Source organism: Dermochelys coriacea, chromosome 1 (genome assembly GCF_009764565.3).
Source record: "Dermochelys coriacea isolate rDerCor1 chromosome 1, rDerCor1.pri.v4, whole genome shotgun sequence".
Lineage (NCBI taxonomy): Eukaryota > Metazoa > Chordata > Testudines > Dermochelyidae > Dermochelys > Dermochelys coriacea.
This window is the reverse complement of record NC_050068.2, coordinates 158910877-158931717: the sequence shown is the minus strand read 5'-3', so window position 1 is coordinate 158931717 and position 20841 is coordinate 158910877. Positions and strand designations below refer to the sequence as shown.

At 42.3% G+C, this 20841-nt stretch overlaps 1 protein-coding gene across 1 annotated transcript in view; it reads right to left on the bottom strand.

Annotated features, from left to right (window-relative positions):
- Positions 1–20841, bottom strand: part of TMPRSS2 (transmembrane serine protease 2) — a 48407-nt gene that overhangs the window by 9128 nt on the left and 18438 nt on the right. Inside the window, 5 exon segments of the mRNA XM_043507089.1 lie at positions 3037–3215; positions 5396–5439; positions 6794–6901; positions 7785–7914; positions 13678–13797. Coding sequence (XP_043363024.1) covers positions 3037–3215; positions 5396–5439; positions 6794–6901; positions 7785–7914; positions 13678–13797 — 581 coding nt within the window.

Genomic DNA, 20841 nt, shown 5'->3' with positions numbered 1-20841 from the left:
GGTGGGGCTATTGGCCAACTGAGGTGCTAAAAGAGAACTCAAGGAAGACAAGACCATTGCAGAGAAGAAATTAATTCTTTGCACCTATCTTCACTGCAGAGAATGTGAGGGAGACTCCCACACCTGAGCCATTCTTTTTAGGTGACAAACCTAAAAGACAGACCCAGACTGAGATATCCATAGAGGAGATTTTGGAACAACAAACTGATAAACGAAACAGTAAAAATTACCAGGACCAGATGGTATACACCCAAGAATTCTGAAGGAACACAAAGAAGAAATTTCAGAATAACTGTGATATGTAATCTATCACTTAAATCGGCCTCTGTACCAGACAGCTATCTGTGGATAGTTAATGTGATGCTGATTTTTAAAAAAGGTTCCAGAGGTGATCCCGGCAATTAGTCTAGTAAGCATAGTTTTAGCCTCAGGCAAATTGGTTGGACCTATAGTAAAAAACAGAATTATCAGACACAGATGAACATGATTGCTGGGGAAGAGTCAACACATCTTCTGTAAAGGGAAATCATGCCTCACCAATTTATCAGAATTGTTTGAATGTGTCAAACATGGACAAGGATGATCCAGCGGATACAGTGTATTTGGACTTTCAGAAAGGTCCCATAGCAAAGGCTCTTCAGGAAAGTAAGCAGTCATGGGATAAGAGAAGGTCCTCTGATGGATCAGTAAGTGGTTAAAAAAAAGATAGGAAACAAAGGGTAGGAATAAATGGTGAGTTTTCATAGTGGAGAGAGGTAAACAGCAGGGTCCCTCAAGGATCTCTACTGGGACTTGTGTTGTTCAACACATTAGTAAGTGAGGTTGCAAAGTTTGCAGACAATATAAAATTACTCAGGATAGTTAAAGTCCAAAGACTGCAAAAAGAGTACAAAGACCTCACAAAACTGGGTGACTGGCCAACAAAATGCAGATTGGGGGTATGGAACAGCTTTCCACATAATGAGAGATTAAAAAGATTGCTAGTCTTCAGCTTGGAAAAGAGACGACTGAAGGGGGATATGACAGAGGTCTGTAAAATCATTACTGGTGTGGAGAAAGTGAATAAGGAAGTATTATTTACTAGGTGTCAACCAATGAAATTAATAGGCAGCAAGTTTAAAAACAAACAATGAATTACTTCTTCACACAACGCACAAGCAAACTTGTTATCAGAGATGTTGTGAAGGCAAAAGCATAACTGGGTTCAAAAAAGAACTAGATAAGTTCATGGAGGATAGGTCAATCAATGGCTATTAGCCAGGATGGTCAGGGATACAACCCCATGCTCTGACTGCTAAAAGCTGGGACTGGACGACAGGGGATGGCTCATCACTCAATAAATTGTCCTGTTCTGTTCACTCCCTCTGAAGCATCTGGCATTGGCCACTGTCAGAAGACAGAATACTGGGCTAGATGGACCACTGATCTGACCCAGTATGGCCATTCTTATGTTAGATCCTCAAAACGCCTACTCAGATGCCACCGAAAGCTGTGGGTGCCTTAAATTTCCTAGGCCCTCAGATTTCTGACAGTGGGTATCCACATTGTCACCTCAGTCCTGACACTACAGAGCAGCTCAGCACCTAACTCACACGTAAGACCAAGTCGGATTCACAAACAAGACATTCCCCACCTACCTCACCTTCAGAGTTCAATCCAGGAGATGTGCTCTGAGGCTACCTTAGAGCATGTTTACTGGACTGGGCTTCACACAAAACCCAGCCAGAAGAGATAGTGGTCACTTATACCCAACAGCACAATGGTTAGGGTGCTCACCTAGGAGACCTGGATTCAAATCCTTTCTCCATATCTGGCAGAGGGAGGATCTGAACCCAAACTCTAACATTCTTGGTGAGTGCTCTAATCACTGGGCTACTGAGTATAAAGAGCCACCATCACAGAGAGGCTCCTAAACCAGATCAGTCCTAACTCCAAGGGAAAGTTCTCAGCTATGAATCCCAAGTGGAGATAGATGCTTCCTCAGACCCAAAGTTAGGCACTGAAGTCCCTCAGAGAGGTAGGGCTTAGCACCCACCCTCTCCTTACCATTTCCTATTGGCTAGCTTAAGCAGCTCAGCTTGCTGCTTTTGTGTGGATCTCATTCTTAGATGCATAATACTTCCCATGCATTGCATAGGGAACCTGGGTACGGAGAACTCCACTGGAGCAGAGCACCTAAATTTAGGCATTGCAATGCTGAGACTTTGTCCTCTTTGTGGCTTTAGCCCTCAGAACAAGATGGGAAAGACAACAGAAAATGGCAGGTTTTTACAGCGTGACTTTACAATGGGCCCGTGCTGTATTTAATATTTAGTGCTGAGATTCCAAGAGGCCTTAAGGGAAAGATGGTATGAACTAAAATGAACTGCAATGCTGGAGCCAGGCAAATATAGATTAAATCAGTATGCATTTTCTGTTGTGATGATATAGATTTGATTTTATTTTAAAATGAAGTGTATTGAAAAGCAGATTTAACCAGTCTTTTGTATGGTTTTAACTGGAATTAGCTTTGTGCTTTCTGGTGTAGGTTTTTGTTCCCTAAATAATCAGCATAATTACCCAAAGTCCTCTGTAGCTTCAAGTGTATCTGCAGCCCTATGCCATATAGGAATGTCCAATTTAAAAAAAAAAGGGGGGGGGGGCAGGGAGGGCCAGCCCCACCCATGACATGAATGGAAACAGACGCTTCCCATTGAAAGCAAACAGCAAATTTTCAAACTACCCTCTGACAAAGTGATTTTCCTTTAATAGGGTTAAAATGGTATGAAGTTAGAATACCATAGAACATACAACCAGATTGTCTCTCCCTACCTGCCACATGCACATGCAATCAGTGAAGATGTGCATGCAAACGAGGGGGGGAAATTGATCCATTCAGTTTGAAATCCAGAAGGAGTTCTCTTAGATTTGACTTCCCCTACAGCCTGAAGTCAGTATGTCCACATCCCAAAAATCTACACTCAACCGTGTATGTTGTGCAATACCAGAATTCCCTCACTTTGGGGAATCAATTGACAGAATGCAGTAGTTTAGGACTTACCCTTCTACACAGTGAGCCGCTGTCACTATCCATTCAGGGGTGATAATGGAGCCTCCACATACATGGGAGCCTTGGACTTGAAGGCTGACCTGCCATGGCCATTCCTTCAGCTTTGCAGCACTTCCACCCACAATTCTGCCTGAAGGATTCGCATTTTTATGGGATAAGCCACACTCTGAAAAAATACACAAAGATGGGGAGTGTGGGAGAGAGATTGTTTTCAACTATTATTGGCTGCATGTCTCAGAATAATGATAACGCAAAAGTTATGTTGGGATTTTCCCATTTAAAAAACCACCACCAATTAACAAGGTGGAGAACAGGAACTCTGGAGGCTGAAGATTTTAAACGCAGTTTATCAACAAAAATACATCATGACCCTCTGGATGGGTCTTTGTAGAGACTGAATCCAGGACCTTTGGCTCTAAAAGTATAAGCCTCTGCTGCCTAAATTAGAGGGTCAGAGGCAATAGCAGACCTGTAACTTTCCTTATGTGGTCCACCCACTAGACTCACACTGGTATCAACCTAGATGACATACGTATAGCTTCTTTACTCTCGGTGTGTTACTTGGTAGCTTTTTTAATTGTCTGCCATTTAAATTAAATTAGTGTCTAAATTAGTCAGAATCAGCAGTCTCACAAACTCATGGGTTCAAAATTCCATACTAAATGCCCAATTCTCACTTCACACTGCTCTTGCAGTGTGAACTATTGCAGGTAGATGCTAGCCTCTGGATGGGAAATGAAAGTGTGGGTCCTTTTAACTATCAGCATTTCAGGTGGAAGACAAACAAACCCAAGTCAGGGATACCCCCAGTATGTAGGATTACTGACTCTTTTCCCCCAGAGGTGGTGTTTTTTTTTGGAATTAAGTCTATATGAGCTGTTGCTTTCTGCTTACCACTAGAATACATAACATTTCAGAGATTTCCCCTTCTCCTCCCCCCAAGGTACTTGGTCTCCAAGTTGCATCCTTAAAAATCTCACTACTGAAGAAATGGAGAGGAGTCACCAGGTTACTTCTCTAACAAAAGGACGTGGGACTAGCTTAATTTTTCATTCCACCTTTCTTCCGATCAAACTTGGAGAAGGTATGTGAAGGAGGTGGATGCATGATTACTTGTAAATGACTGGTTTCAGAGTAGCAGCCGAGTTAGTCTGTATTCGCAAAAAGAAAAGGAGTACTTGTGGCACCTTAGAGACTAAAAATTATTTGAGCATGTTCAGGGGTCGCATAGCATGCTCAAATAAATTTGTTAGTCTCTAAGGTGCCACAAGTACTCCTTTTCTTTTTGTAAATGACTGACACAAAAGGGTTGGCGATTGGGGCGGGCTTAGAAGAACTGCATGACTATATGAATTTCTACCATGCTGTCACACATACGAGCGTTCCTGTACTAGACCCTGCACAAGGGAGAAAGAAGTGCTCCCATACTCGGATACAGGCTGAAAAGCCAGACATCATCATATTCTGATCATTCTGGATTCTATGTATAGTTGTAGGGATAAATATAAAAACAGGACTGGAAAGGATCTTCTGGGTTATGTTCAGCCCCCTCTATTGCAAACAACCCCATCATACAACATGTATTATGAGTTAATATATAAAAGGATGTAACAGGTATGTGAAGTATCATTACTACAGATACAAGAATCTGTCCTTAGATGTTTGCCAGGATGGCAGACTGTCCTTGCAAAACTATATAACAAAATGTCCCTTATTTATTTAGAACAAGGGACCTTCCCATAAAGGTAAGGGGAAAACTACACTTAGGCATAAGCAGAACTGAGGAGAGACCTTTTCTCCCCTCTGAGCCACAGAGAATAAATATTTCTATGGGTAATGAGAACAATCACAGGTAGGAGTAAAAGAAGCTAGAAAGGACAAATGTTTCACTAACTATCAGGGATCCATAAAAAAATTTACACCATGGGCAGGTTATTCCTCAATTGTCCATTACAGGGTTTTTTGGACTTGCCTCTAAAATATTTGATACCGGCCACTGTGAAACATGATTCTGGATTAAATGGCCTACTGGTCTGATTTTTATATGGCAATTTCTATATTAATTTAATCTTGGGCAGATTATTCAAAGGATCTCATAAAGCCTGCAACAATACAGTTAGACAAAGAAAATTTGGGATCCAACATCATGCTTGTCTCCCCTAACTCTCCCCCAATCTGCTAGCCACTCCCAGATTCTGCACTTCAACTATAACCAAGACGCCTATCCCATCAGAATAAGATGTGCTTCAACATGCAGAACCCTTGCGCAGCTGATTTCTAGACAATGACCGGAAGCACAGACAAATGAAAAAGTTATATTCTTCTAAAGAAACAGAAAACGCTTACCTATGCACCGCAGAGATACCACTTTTCCAGACACACAATAGTCACTAAAATAAATCAGCATACAGTTAATCTTTATAGTGCATATCGTGCTTAGCAAATGGCAGTCAGAGACAACTCTCCAGCCACAGCAATAAGTGTTCCCTCCATCCAGCCACACTTGTCTCCTTCCTCCGTTCACACTCTCTCTCTCTCTGACTGCCCTGCCAGTGCTCACACGACTTTCACTTCTGTTTTCTCCATTCACAGCAAGAGCATTAGTGGGAAGCATGCAGCTCTGACTGTAACCGGCAAAAACCTAGAACTCTGAGGCAGATCAGTACAATGAAGAGAGTAAAGTGAAGGGCAGTGGAAGAGAGGTCTGATCACCCTAGTCCCTATTACTCATGGGGTGGAGGGTGGCCCTCGATCCTTCATACATCAATATTTTAAAAAATAAAAAGGGGAGAGAATTGGTGAATTTTTGTAAGTGCACCTGCCCACGTACTGGGGAACTGAAATGAGAACATACGCATGTTTCATAAAAGTAGTTTAACTTGGGGTCTGCCACTCTTGAAGGTGTCCTTTTAACTGTTACATGCATATTCATACAACTCTAAAAAAGTGAAACCAAAATAATGCTGTGTGTCTTAATACTTTATGGTTGTTACCACTCTAAACGCAAATGTTCATGTAGTAACCAACATCATGAGTTTTCCTCAAAACAGTCTTTTAGATGGTATGCAAAGAATAGGATTGAATGCAAGAGGGGAAAATCAAGTGTCCTCAAGAAATCAAGCTTTAAGTGGGCCCTGAAAAATAACCTTTAACGAGACAGTGCCAGGAATTATTCAAAAGTCGTGGATTAAATATAACAAACAGCAGTTATTGTGATCAGCCACAGAAAATTCTCTTCCCACCCCATTTTAAAAAAATTAAGTAGAGCAGGGTGGATAATGGATTTTTTGGTTCACTAGCACATCTGGAAAAAAAAGTCAAAAATTTGTTTGTGGCCAAATTAAATATTTTGTTTGACCAGAAACAAACAGTTGCATTTAAATTTTGACCATTTAATTTTTTATTTTTATTTATTTTTTTAAAAAGGAAATTTTGAAAGAAAGTCATTTCAAAACAAGAAACGAAACAAAACACCCATACAAATGTTTTGATTTTACTGGCATTTTTTTGCTTGTTTTTTTTCCTCCACCCAAAGAAATTTGGCAAAAATCAGCATGAATTGATGAAATATTAAATTGTCACCAAATCTGCATATTTTGCCAATAAAAACATTATGTAAAAAATTTTGTCCAGCTCTAATAATCCCATCAGAGGTGTTTGCATCATAGTAATGGTGGAAGCCACCTTGCTTCCAAAACTTAAAAGTAAACAAATATATAAAAAGCTTATATGAAATATAAATACCTGTTATACAGTTTTTTGTATAGGTCTATGTTCCCAGCACTTGTATTCAACCTCATAAAGTTTGAGCCTCTTCCATGTGTTATTCCTTGACTATAGTAATAAGTATTTCTGTATAAAACAAAATATTTAGTAAGAAACAAGATATTTCAAATCCTATCAGAAAGTTCTTTTTAGTAATGTAAAAAACTTTCCACCAATCTAAAGCTTATAACATGAACCACAATGTTATGGAATACTGTATCATAAGAACCACAAAGGCACTGTACCATGGCTGAATTACATTTTAGTTTCTAAGTAACTATTCACTATGTCCACTTTTACAGTCAAATAAGACCTTACTTTCATCTAACACTTTTTCATGGTGAAGATCGCCAAGTTCTGACCAGACTAAATCAATCACTCCAACCACCTCATGAATAGAAATGCAGCAACAGCAGCCCATCTGCATTTGGGAGTCTTTCCATCCCCCACCCCTCACTCCCAACAGCAACAACATAGGTAATTATAGCTACAAAGAATTTCAGGTAGATAAAAATAAATTACTGTAGTTGAAATTTGTCCAGAAACTGGTTAAATGTCAACACTCTTGTGAAAGAGCACAATAAAACCTTTAGTATCCTCCAGAGGTCAGAGTGGTCTGTGTAATATTGATCACAATGAATAGGTTTTTTCTATATGGTTTTAAGTTCAGACAGCACTATCAGTCCAAGAGGATCCTAAGCAGTGTGTGTGCATGCATGTACTGATGCACAAACACATCCCACAACTATTGTATATGGCATATGCATTACATGGTTTTCAAGAATGTCACTTTGATTCAGCAACACCTACTTGTTTTTGTTTTAACTGGACTGTTTTCTACTCATGAAAATTAGACTAGCAACAGAAAAAGCAATAACTGATTTTTTGCTACAGGTGTCCATTCTTTGAAAAATTTAATGAAACAGTTGTGTTGGCTGTACATCTTTCATGATTAGATTGTTATACTTACACATTATATCCCATGTCTTTACAAGCTATCTTTCCATAGTTATTATTCCAGTCATCTTGACATACTGGATACCAGGATTTGCTGACAGATGAATAGACCTCTAGGATAAAATTTGGTCCATAGAGTCTAACTGCAATCAAAGACGACAATATTGCTGACCATCCTGTTCAAAGCCTATGATTTTCATATTCCTAAAAAGTATTTTGCACCTATTACTCTTACAAGCAAGAGTACTAGAGCTGCAAGATTAAAGAAGGATAACATTTCAGTTTATTTCTTCATTTGACAGCACTTTGTGGATAGATAATATACGGGAAAAAACCTGAAACTCATTTTTTAAAACCTATACATAAAAAATGCAATTGTGAAACCACAAAAGTTGTCAGGGGCTCTACAGACAGGTGTAGCACCTGAAATTACTTTTTGCTTTTAAAGAAAAACTTCCAATTGATGCTATATTTTGACACTTTTTATGAAGTTTTCATGTACTAGATTTTTACATGTCATTTTAATTCCTTTTTCTAAATCCATGAGTTACTACCTTAAGTTGTATTTACATTTTAATGTAATGTTCTAGGTGCCCCAGAAGGAGTGAACCTAACAGATAATGATCAAGTGATCTCTCTCCTGCCATCCATCTCCACCCTCTGACAAACAGGCTAGGGACACCATTCCTTACCCATCCTGGCTAATAGCCATTAATGGACTTAACCTCCATGAATTTATCCAGAGCTTGTGGAAAAGGAAGTTTAATAAGAAGTGAGCCAAGCCAGGTCATTGAACTCAAGCAGATAGTACCACCACCACCCCCAAGATTGTTGTAAGAAAACAGCTACACAATAGGTAATGCAGACATTTCTAGGGCCTTGTCTATGCCTTGGTCTACACTAGGAGTTGAGGTCAAATTTAGCAACATTAAATCGATTTAACTCTGCACCCGTCCACATGACGAAGCCTTTTTTTCGACTTAAAGGGCTCTTAAAAATCGATTTCCTTACTCCACCCCTGACAAGGGGATTAGCGCTGAAATCGGCCTTGCTGGGTCAATTTGGGGTACTGTGGACATAATTAGACGGTACTGGCCTCTGGGAGCTATCCCAGAGTGCTCCATTGTGACCGCTCTGGACAGCACTCTCAACTCAGATGCACTGGCCAGGTAGACAGGAAAAGACTCACAAACTTTTGAATTTCAATTTCCTCTTTGGCCAGCGTGGCAAGCTGCAGGTGACCATGCAGAGCTCATCAGCAGAGGGGACCATGATGAGTCCCAGAATCGCAAAAGAGCTCCAGCATGGACTGAACGGGAGGTATGGGATCTGATCGCTGTATGGGGAGAGGAATCCATGCTATCAGAACTACGTTCCAGTTTTCGAAATGCCAAAACATTCGTCAAAATCTCCCAGGGCATGAAGGACAGAGGCCATAACAAGGACCCGAAGCAGTGCCGCGTGAAACTTAAGGAGCTGAAGCAAGCCTACCAGAAAACCAGAGAGGCGAACGGCCGCTCCGGGTCAGAGCCCAAAACATACTGCTTCTATGATGAGCTGCATGCCATTTTAGGGGGTTCAGCCACCACTACCCCAGCTGTGTTGTTTGACTCCTTCAATGGAGATGGAGGCAACACGGAAGCAGGTTTTGGGGACAAGGAAGATGAGGAGGAGGAGGTTGTAGATAGCTCACAGCAAGCAAGCGGAGAAACCGGTTTTCCTGACAGCCAGGAACTGTTTCTCACCCTGGACCCGAAACCAATTCCCCCGAGAACCCACCCAAACCTGCCTCCCGAACCCGCCAGGCGGAGAAGGGACCTCTGGTGAGTGTACCTTTTAAAATACTATACATGGTTTAAAAGCAAGCAAGTTTAATGATTAATTTGCCCTGGCATTTGCGGCTCTCCTGGATGTACTCCCAAAGCCTTTGCAAAAGGTTTCTGGGGAAGGCAGCCTTATTCCATCCACCATGGTAGGACACTTTACCACTCCAGGCCAGTAGCATGTACTCAGGAATCACTGCAGAACAAAGCATTGCAGTGTATGTTTGCTGACGTTCAAACATCCGTTCTTTATCTCTCTGTGTTATCCTCAGGAGAGTGATATCCTTCATGGTCACCTGGTTGAAATAGGGTGCTTTTCTTAAGGGGACATTCAGCCCGTTCCTGCTGGGCTGTTTGCCTGTAGCTGAACAGAAATGTTCCCCGCTGTTAGCCACGGGGAGGGGGGAGGAGCTACACACGCGCTGGGGGGAGGCAAAATGCGACCTTGGAACGAAAGCACATATGCTATGTATGTAATGTTAACAGCAAGGTTTACCGTGAAAGATGGTACCCATTGTTCTATAAAATGTATCTTTTTAAATACCACTGTCCCTTTTTTTCCCTCCACCAGCTGCACGTGTTTCAAGGATCACAGGATCTTCTCCTTCCCAGAGGCTAGCGAAGATCAGAAGGCGAAAAAAACCGCACTCGCGATGAAATGTTCTCTGAGCTCATGCTGTCCTCTCACACTGACAGAGCACAGACGAATGCATGGAGGCAGACAATGTCAGAGTGCAGGAAAGCACAAAATGACCGGGAGGAGAGGTGGTGGGCTGAAGAGAGGGATGAAGCTGAAAAGTGGCAGCAGCGTGATGAGAGGAGGCAGGACTCAATGCTGAGGCTGCTGGAGGATCAAACTAATACGCTCCAGCGTATGGTTGAGCTGCAGGAAAGGCAGCTGGAGTACAGACCGCCGCTACAGCCTGTGTAACCAACTGCCCTCCTCCCCAAGTTCCACAGCTTCCTCACTCAGATGCCCAAGAACGCGGTGGGGGGCCTCTGGCCACCCAGCCACTCCACCCCAAAGGATTGCCCAAGCAACAGAAGGCTGGCATGCAATAAGTTTTAAACTTTTAAAGTGCTGTGTGGCCTTGTCCTTCCCTCCTCCACCACCCCCCTGGGCTACCTTGGTAGTTATCCCCCTATTCGTGTGATGAATTAATAAAGAATGCATGAATGTGAAGCAACAATGACTTTATTGCCTCTGCAAGCGGTGATCAAAGGGGGGTGGGGAGGGTGGTTAGCTTACAGGGAAGTAGAGTGAACCAAGGGGTGGGGGATTTCATCAAGGAGAAACAAACAACTTTCACACCGTAGCCTGGCCAGTCAAGAAACTGGTTTTCAAAGCTTCTCTGATGCGCACCGCACCCTCCTGTGCTCTTCTAACCGCCCTGATGCCTGGCTGCGCGTAACCAGCAGCCAGGCAATTTGCCTCAACCTCCCACCCCGCCATAAACGTCTCCCCCTTATTCTCACAGATATTGTGGAGGCACAGCAAGGAATAACAGTGGGAATATTGGTTTTGCTGAGGTCTAACTGAGTCAGTAAACTGCGACAGCGCACTTTTAAACGTCCAAATGCACATTCTACCACCATTCTGCACTTGCTCAGCCTGTAATTGAACAGCTCCTGGCTACTCTCCAGGCTGCCTGTGTATGGCTTCATGAGCCATGGCATTAAGGGGTAGGCTGGGTCCCCAAGGATAACTATAGGCATTTCAACATCCCCAACGGTTATTTCTGGTCTGGGAAGAAAGTCCCTTCCTGCAGCTTTTGAAACAGACCAGAGTTCCTGAAGATGCGAGCGTCATGTACCTTTCCCAGCCATCCCACGTTGATGTTGGTGAAACGTCCCTTGTGATCCACCAGTGCTTGCAGCACTATTGAAAGGTACCCCCTTGCGGTTTATGTACTCGCTGGCTTGGTGCTCCGGTGCCAAGATAGGGAGATGGGTTCCGTCTATGGCCCCACCACAGTTAGGGAATCCCATTGCAGCAAAGCCATCCACTAGGACCTGCACATTTCCCAGGGTCACTACCCTTGATATCAGCATATCTTTGATTGCATTGGCTACTTGCATCACAGCAGCCCCCACAGTAGCTTTGCCCACTACAAATTGATTCCCGACTGACCGGTAGCTGTCTGGCGTTGCAAACTTCCACAGGGCTATTGCCACTCGCTTCTCAACTGTGAGGGCTGCTCTCATCTTGGTATTCTTGCAGCTCAGGGCAGGGGAAAGCAAGTCACATAGTTCCATGAAAGTGCCCTTACGCATGTGAAAGTTTCGAAGCCACTGGGAATCGTCCCAGACCTGCAACACTATGAGGTCCCACCAGTCTGTGCTTGTTTCCCGAGCCCAGAATCGGCGTTCCACTGCATAAACCTGCCCCATTAGCACCATGATGCCCACATTGCTGGGGCCCGTGCTTTGAGAGAAGTCTGTGTCCGTGTCCATGTCCTCATCACTCTCGTCACTGCGCTGACGTCGCCTCCTTGCCTGGTTTCGCTTTGCCAGGTTCTGGTGCTGCATATACTGCTGGATAACACGTGTGGTGTTTAATGTGCTCCTAATTGCCAAAGTGATCTGAGCGGACTCCATGCTTGCCGTGGTATGACGTCTGCACAGAAAAAAGGTGCGGAACGATTGCCTGCTGTTGCCCTGACGGAAGGGGTAGGCTGGATCCCCAAGGATAACTATAGGCATTTCAACATCCCCAACGGTTATTTTCTGGTCTGGAAAGAAAGTCCCTTCCTGCAGCTTTTGAAACAGACCAGAGTTCCTGAAGATGCGAGCGTCATGCGTAAGCGACATGGCTTACAGGGAATTAAAAATCAACAAAGGGGGTGGCTTTGCGAGAAACAGAAGGCCCCCCAATGATAGAACTCAAAACCTCAAGGATAGAACTCAAAACTGGGTTTAGTAGGCCATTGATTTCAGGGAGGGAGAAGAAAATAAATACAAAACAAATCTGGTCTATTTGTTATTTTGATCCACTTCATCTATCTTTATACATCTTGCTGGCAGCAGACTGTGCAGTATGACCGCTAGCCATCATCTCCTGGGTGCTCGGCAGAAGACAGTGCAGTATGACTGCTGGCCATCATCTTCTGCTGGCTGCTGATTAAAAGACAGTGCACTGCCGGTAGGACTCAATCGCCATGAGATGAAACTTAAAAGGGAAATGACCTGGCTGAGTCACTCCCATGTTTGCTCAGGCGCCCGACCTCATCGAGGTTGGTTAAAAAGCACCCAGGACTACGTCAATGATGGCTACCAGTCATACTGCACTGTCTGCTGCCAAAAGGCAATAAACTGCCGCTGTGTAGCAATGCAGTACCACGTCTGCCAGCACCCAGGAGACATATGGTGACTGTTAGCTGAGCGAGCTCCATGCTTGCCGTGGTATGGCGTCTGCACAGGTAACTCAAGAAAAAAAGCGCAAAACAATGGTCTGCCCTTCCTTTCACGGAAGGAGGAAGGGAAGGGGGGCCTGACAATAGGTACCCAGAACCACCCGTGACAATGTTTTAGCCCCATCAGGCACTGGGATTTCTACCCAGAATTCAAATAGGAGGTGGAGACTGTGGGATAGCTGCGGAAGTCGACGGTTGCCTTGGTACTGTGGACACACTCCACTGACTACATGCACTTAGAGCATGTGTGGAGAGACACACAATCGATTGTATAAAAACGCTTTCTACAAAACCGACTTCTATAAATTCGACCTAATTTCATAGTGTTGACATACTCTATATTAGCAAGTTGCATCAGTTTAATTTAAGGTGCGATTTTAAACTGATCTGGCACAAAATCCTGTGGGGGACATTTTGATTTGGTTTAAGTATGGGTTATTTTAGTCCAGCAACTCCATTAGCAATGGACTTAAGATAACTGATATTAAGCCACTCTAAAACCAAAAGACAACTGTCCATACAGGGGTTTGAACTGGTTTAACTAAATCAGTTAAAGTCACACCTTAAACTAAGCTAGTGTCACTTTCTAATGTAAACAAGGGCTAAGGAAGGAGAAGTCACCAAGAGGTTTCCAAGAACAATTTTACCTCTGCATACTTGAAATACTTACCACATCGGTTTTCATCTTCACCATTGGAACAGTGGGCCTCTCCATCGCACCACTGAGATGGTGACACACATGTTCCTGAAGATCCACACTCTATTGATGAGCCAAGACAGCTATTGGCCACTGCAAGGGGATCAGAGTAGAAAGGAGATAGGTGTGGGGTCATTAAAAAGGATCCTTAATGTAAGGGTGAGCCACAAATTGTTATGATTTCTGCTGAGTTTTCTAGGAGAATATCAATTTAATCAAGGCATATGTTGAAAGAGCTTCTGATTGTTTGTAGAATTTGGGGAAAGCACATACAAAATAAATATGGACAAGAGGGCTGGTAAAATGGAAGAATGTATATTCTACAATTCTATTGCACCTGTTGCCAGAGGTAACTGTCAAGGCAACTTTTGTTTATTAGCTAGTTAAACCTGATAGTGATAACCATGAACTAAACTAGCACCATTAAGCTCACAACTGGCACTGAAGATTAATTTATAAATGAAAAAGGCAAGAAATTAATATAGACTAACTGCCACCATTAGGTATATACCATTTTTAAACAGGACAGGATTTTTTTTTTTTAAAAACACTATTTTCCCATACAATCAAAGGTTGTAAAATATATTGAAAAATAAATTTAAACCTCAAAGAAAGACCTGCTGGGATACACCGTTCACTTTATAAGGGCAGCAGACCATTAGATGAGAGGAATACATGAACCTCTTTTTAAAATAACTTGCTTTTCAGAGATTCAGCATTCTGTAACTGGTGTGATTAATGCATGTGATGGATATTAAAATAGGTATTAATATCTAAGCAGGCATTCCCCATGTTGGAAGTGTTCTCAATTATAAATTTTCATAGAGTTTAAGGCCAGAAGGGACTATTAGCCCATCTAGACTGACTTCCTAAATAACACAAGCCATTAAGTTTTACCCAGGTGCCCCTGTTTTGAGCCCAGCAACAGGTGTTTGACTAAATTTAAGGAAACTAAACACATACTTAAGGCTTCAAACAGCCTGCTTGGGAGCCAGATTTCTGCTGGGATGCCAATTAAGTAGCTTATTCCATCTCAAATCATCACTATAACAATGAGAAAAAGTTTCTTCTTGTGAGGAGGAAGTGACTTCAATATCAAGCAAAATCCACTCTGTACTGAATGGGACATTCTGCAATTTTTTGTATATGTTCATTAAAACTGGTCAAAAAGTGCTATATTTTCCTCTATGAAAAACTTCATACTTCAGGTGGAGAGAGTCAGGGTTTTCCCTCCCTTACACCCAACCCCAGAATTCTTTGGTCTTCCAGTTTGAGAGTTGAAATATTCTCTTTTTTGAATTCTCCCCCTCACTCTTCTTCACACCTGTTCCTTTCACTACCACCATCTCAGGACACTCACTCACGAAAAAGGTGTGGGGAAGAGAGGGCAAAAAGCCACAGAAAACTACAAGTTTTTCAGTTCTTCCCCCAGAAAATTTTTACCAAAATGAACATTTGTGTTTTAGCGGAAAAGCAGTTTCTTCACTGAAAAACTGCTTCAATTAAACTATTTGAACCAGCCCTAATATTAGGAGATGGAATAGATTTTAATTTTATATTTTTAAGAGCTAATGAGTTCTCCCGACTCCACCTGAAGCAAGTGGGAGCTGCTGGTGTTCAGAGTGGACCAGAGGAGGTCTATTCCATTTGCAGACATTTTAAGGAAATGCGTTCACATTTGACACAGAAAGTTGTGTTGGGTGTGTCTGCACCTCCAACTGTCTGCCTCTGCCCCAGACACAAAAACCTTCTCTTCAAAAGGTTAGTGAAAACCAATACATTTCCACAAAACATTTCAGCTTTGACAAAACAGCATATTTCATGGAAATAAAGTGCTGCAATCAGTTCTATGCAGCACTTGTGAAAAATTAGTCAGGCCTAATATGTCTACACATACTTGATCCTTCCTTTCTTCCCTTCATGGTGGCAGTTAGGGAGAAGCTGTATAACTTAAAACCTCACTCCAGAGACTGCATATCCAGGAGTGGCCCTAGACTAGCTGCCAGAAACTGGTACCCTAGGTGAACCATGCAATCGGTGCCCCCAGCCCCCAAACCCCAAGGGCAGATCTAGGCTGAGGTTTTTGGTAAACTGGGAAACTTTTTGCCCCTTTTTTCCTTCTAATATTTTCAGAGGCTTAATTATTCAGTTTGTCCATCCATCCATCCAAAGTTTCTGAGATCAGATAAAGACACAAAATTTTCAGAATAGATTTGTAAAAGACAGTTAGATGATATTTCAGTCCGATTTCAAATAAAAATGCATTAAAAATGTTAATTTTTATTACTACAAATCCGAAATCCATTACGCTATCCTGCTTTAACTGCCATTACCACCACATCCAATATAGAAAGAAATAAGAAAACTCTTCAATGAACTTTAACCTGTATTTACAAAACACTTCAAATAAACTCTGTGCTCTTAAAACATTATTTTTCTTTCTTTAAGTTTTGAAAATTCAGTCACGAGTTATTTTAGATTCAGTTTTCCAGCTATTTCATGCTCTATTGACATTGTGGCAAGTCCAACAAATCTCTCTTGCACCATTGTTGAACGCAGATATGTTTTTATCAATTTTAACTTTGAGAAGCTACGTTCCCCACTAGCTACAGAAACTGGCAAAGTTAAAAGAATGCATAGAGCTATAAAAATATTTGGAAAACTGTCAGAGTTTACTTTCACAAAAACTTCAGTACTTCTTCAGGAGTGGAACATTTCTTAAGTTGTCTTGAAAAAGCCTGAAGCTCACTACACAAATCTGTAGCATCAATGTCTTGAATTTTCATGAGTCAATGCCGACTCCAGTTTTATACAAAATTCTCTTATCTGTTTTTCTGTTTTCTTTTGAAAGCTGTGGATATCCTATAGAAAGCCAAATATGGACTCTAGCTGCTGCATCTGTTGAAATCTTTCGTCAACCAAGTAAATAGCAGTATCAAGGACTGCAAAGTAGAAATTCACTTTGAACCTTTGTTTTGGGTTCTGAATGGGTGTGTCTTGTCAGGTCATACGAAAACTGCTGTTTCTTTTGCCAAATGTAAACTGGTTCTGGTTCAAATTCTGTTGGAAAGTCTATTTCTTCATCAAGCTTGAGAGTCTACCAGTGTTCTTTTGAACCCTTCATCACTTCTGAATTCCTCCAGAACATTTTTAGTTTGCTGAAGTTTTTGAATAGCAGAATGTATATTCAAGTTCTTTTCCTGAAGCTGCTTACTAGTGAGGTTAATCTCGAAAAGGAATTTTATACCACAAAATGAGTGAAGTCACAAATTTGAACTTGGAAAGGCCATTTGCAAGAGCTTCTGCATCTGAATGTGCCTTATTGCCAGATGACCCAGTAAAGGTAGTATCAGAAATTTCAATTCAGGCTTCATAAATGTTTCCAAGTTCATAGCGAAGAGGCATCAAAGCATCAATGCAACTCTCCCATCTTGTCTGACTAAGTGGTTTCACAGTTAGAGAACTCACATGGTGAGTCAGAATCTCCCAAGGGTTTGTTGAGCCTAAGAAAAACACAAATATGTTGCACTGGGTGAAAGAAACTGCTTGCCTCCTAACAGCATCATTGACAACCAAATTCAGGGAATGTGCATTGCAAGGAATGAAAAAGGCCCTAGGATTGATTTCCATCATTCTCCTTTGCATGCCATGTCTTTACCCTTCCTATTACTCCCATTATCATAGGCTTGGCCATGTAAGTTTTCAACAGATAATGACATTGTTTCAAGGTCTTGGAGAATAGTTTCAGTCATAAATGCTCCAGTCGTCTCCTTCAGTGGTATGAAAGGCAAAAAATGTTCCTTTATGAGCACGTCAACATTATCTTCATCTGCAGACTTCTCCATATCACAAAACGAATGATCGTCATTTGTTCAACATGACTCACATCTGGTGTACAGTCAAGTATTATTGAAAAGTATTTTGCAGAATGGGCAGCTTCTACAATATTCTTTTTAATGGCATTTGCTAGGATTTGAATCAGTCCATTCTGCATATTTTTCCGAAATAATGAACCTGTTTCATGATCAGTTATTTTACTTAGATGCTCCTTCATGACTGAATCAAACAAAGCTAGGTATTCAACAAATTTTAAAAAAAAGTTTCCATTACCTGGAGTATATAAATTTTTCACTTCTACCGCGGCCGCAGAATGCTACATTTTGCCCACCAAGAACTCTCACTAAAGCAATCAGACGCTCTAATATTTGTTGTCAATATTCTTCTTTCCTTGATCACACAAATTTTCTTCGTTGATAGTTTTTTCTTTTTTCAATCATAATTCAAGTTCTTTCCAATTTTGAAAACATTCCAAATGTTCGGTACTTCTTTCACGTGAAGAGAGAATTGAAGATATGTTTTTCCAGTCCTTCAAACCATTTTCAGTAAGTGATGTACCAATTGCTTGATTTCTAAACAGCCTGCAGCAAAAGCAAAACAGAGTCCTTCGACACTGAATATCGTAACCAGTTTCAATGAATTTCTTCCCCATTAATGAGTTTCCTCTTGTAATGTTGAGCAGAGAATTTTCTTTTATTTCCATCCTTAGGGAAGGAAAATTCGTGAACTTTTTTGGGTCCATGTTCCATGAGAAGTTGCCGCACACTGTCATCACATCTGGGCTATGAAGCTGGGTCCCCTTACTGTAACTTGTTTCACCTTAGAGACGAACAAATTTATTAGAGCATAAGCTTTCGTGAGCTACAGCTCACTTCATGGGATGCATTTGGTGGAAAAAACAGAGGAGAGATTTATACACACACACAGAGAACATGAAACAATGGGTTTATCATACACACTGTAAGAAGAGTGATCACTTAAGATAAGCCATCACCAACAGCAGGGGGGGGGAAGGGGGAAAACCTTTCATGGTGACAAGCAGGTAGGCTAATTCCAACAGTTAACAAGAATATCAGAGGAACAGTGGGGGGTGGGGTGGGAGGGAGAAATACCATGGGGAAATAGTTTTACTTTGTGTAATGACTCATCCATTCCCAGTCTCTATTCAAGCCTAAGTTAATTGTATCCAGTTTGCAAATTAATTCCAATTCAGCAGTCTCTCGTTGGAGTCTGTTTTTGAAGCTTTTTTGTTGAAGTATAGCCACTCTTAGGTCTGTGATCGAGTGACCAGAGAGATTGAAGTGTTGTCCAACTGGTTTTTGAATGTTATAATTCTTGACGTCTGATTTGTGTCCATTCATTCTTTTACGTAGAGACTGTCCAGTTTGGCCAATGTACATGGCAGAGGGGCATTGCTGGCACATGATGGCATATATCACATTGGTAGATGCGCAGGTGAACGAGCCTCTGATAGTGTGGCTGATGTGATTAGGCCCTATGATGGTATCCCCTGAATAGATATGTGGACAGAGTTGGCAACGGGCTTTGTTGCAAGGATAGGTTCCTGGGTTAGTGGTTCTGTTGTGTGGTTGCTGATGAGTATTTGCTTCAGATTGGGGGGCTGTCTGTAAGCAAGGACTGGTCTGTCTCCCAAGATCTGAGAGAGCGATGGCTCGTCCTTCAGGATAGGTTGTAGATCCTTGATGATGCGTTGGAGAGGTTTTAGTTGGGGGCTGAAGGTGATGGCTAGTGGCGTTCTGTTGTTTCTTTGTTGGGCCTGTCCTGTAGTAGGTGACTTCTGGGTACTCTTCTGGCTCTGTCAATCTGTTTCTTCACTTCAGCAGGTGGGTATTGTAGTTGTAGGAATGCATGATAGAGATCTTGTAGGTGTTTGTCTCTGTCTGAGGGGTTGGAGCAAATGGGTTATATCGTAGCGCTTGCCTGTAGACAATGGATCGAGTGGTATGATCTGGATGAAAGCTAGAGGCATGTAGGTAGGAATAGCGGTCAGTAGGTTTCCGATATAGGGTGGTGTTTATGTGACCATCGCTTATTAGCACCGTAGTGTCCAGGAAGTGGATCTCTTGTGTGGACTGGTCCAGGCTGAGGTTGATGGTGGGATGGAAATTGTTGAAATCATGGTGGAATTCCTCAAGAGCTTCTTTTCCATGGGTCCAGATGATGAAGATGTCATCAATGTAGCGCAAGTAGAGTAGGGGCATTAGGGGACGAGAGCTGAGGAAGCGTTGTTCTAAGTCAGCCATAAAAATGTTGGCATACTGTGGGGCCATGCGGGTACCCATCACAGTGCCGCTGATTTGAAGGTATACATTGTCACCAAATGTGAGATAGTTATGGGTCAGGACAAAGTCACAAAGTTCTGCCACCAGGTTAGCCGTGACAGTATCGGGGATACTGTTCCTGACGGCTTGTAGTCCATCTTTGTGTGGAATGTTGGTGTAGAGGGCTTCTACATCTATAGTGGCTAGGATGGTGTTTTTAGGAAGATCACCAATGGACTGTAGTTTCCTCAGGAAATCGGTGGTGTCTCGAAGATAGCTGGGAGTGCTGGTAACGAAGGGCCTGAGGAGGGAGTCTACATAGCCAGACAATCCTAGCTCTCCAACACCACTTTCTACAAGCCATTACCCTCTGATCCCACTGAGAGTTACCAAAAGAAACTACAGCATTTGCTCAAGAAACTCCCTGAAAAAGCACAAGAACAAATCCGCACAGACACACCCCTGGAGCCCCGACCTGGGGTATTCTATCTGCTACCCAAGATCCATAAACCTGGAAATCCTGGACACCCCATCACCTCAGGCATTGGCACCCGACAGCAGGATTGTCTGGCTATGTAGACTCCCTCCTCAGGCCCTTCGTTACCAGCACTCCCAGCTATCTTCGAGACACCACCGATTTCCTGAGGAAACTACAGTCCATTGGTGATCTTCCTAAAAACACCATCCTAGCCACTATGGATGTAGAAGCCCTCTACACCAACATTCCACACAAAGATGGACTACAAGCCGTCAGGAACAGTATCCCCGATACTGTCACGGCTAACCTGGTGGCAGAACTTTGTGACTTTGTCCTGACCCATAACTATTTCACATTTGGTGACAATGTATACCTTCAAATCAGCGGCACTGCGATGGGTACCCGCATGGCCCCACAGTATGCCAACATTTTTATGGCTGACTTAGAACAACGCTTCCTCAGCTCTCGTCCCCTAATGCCCCTACTCTACTTGCGCTACATTGATGACATCTTCATCATCTGGACCCATGGAAAAGAAGC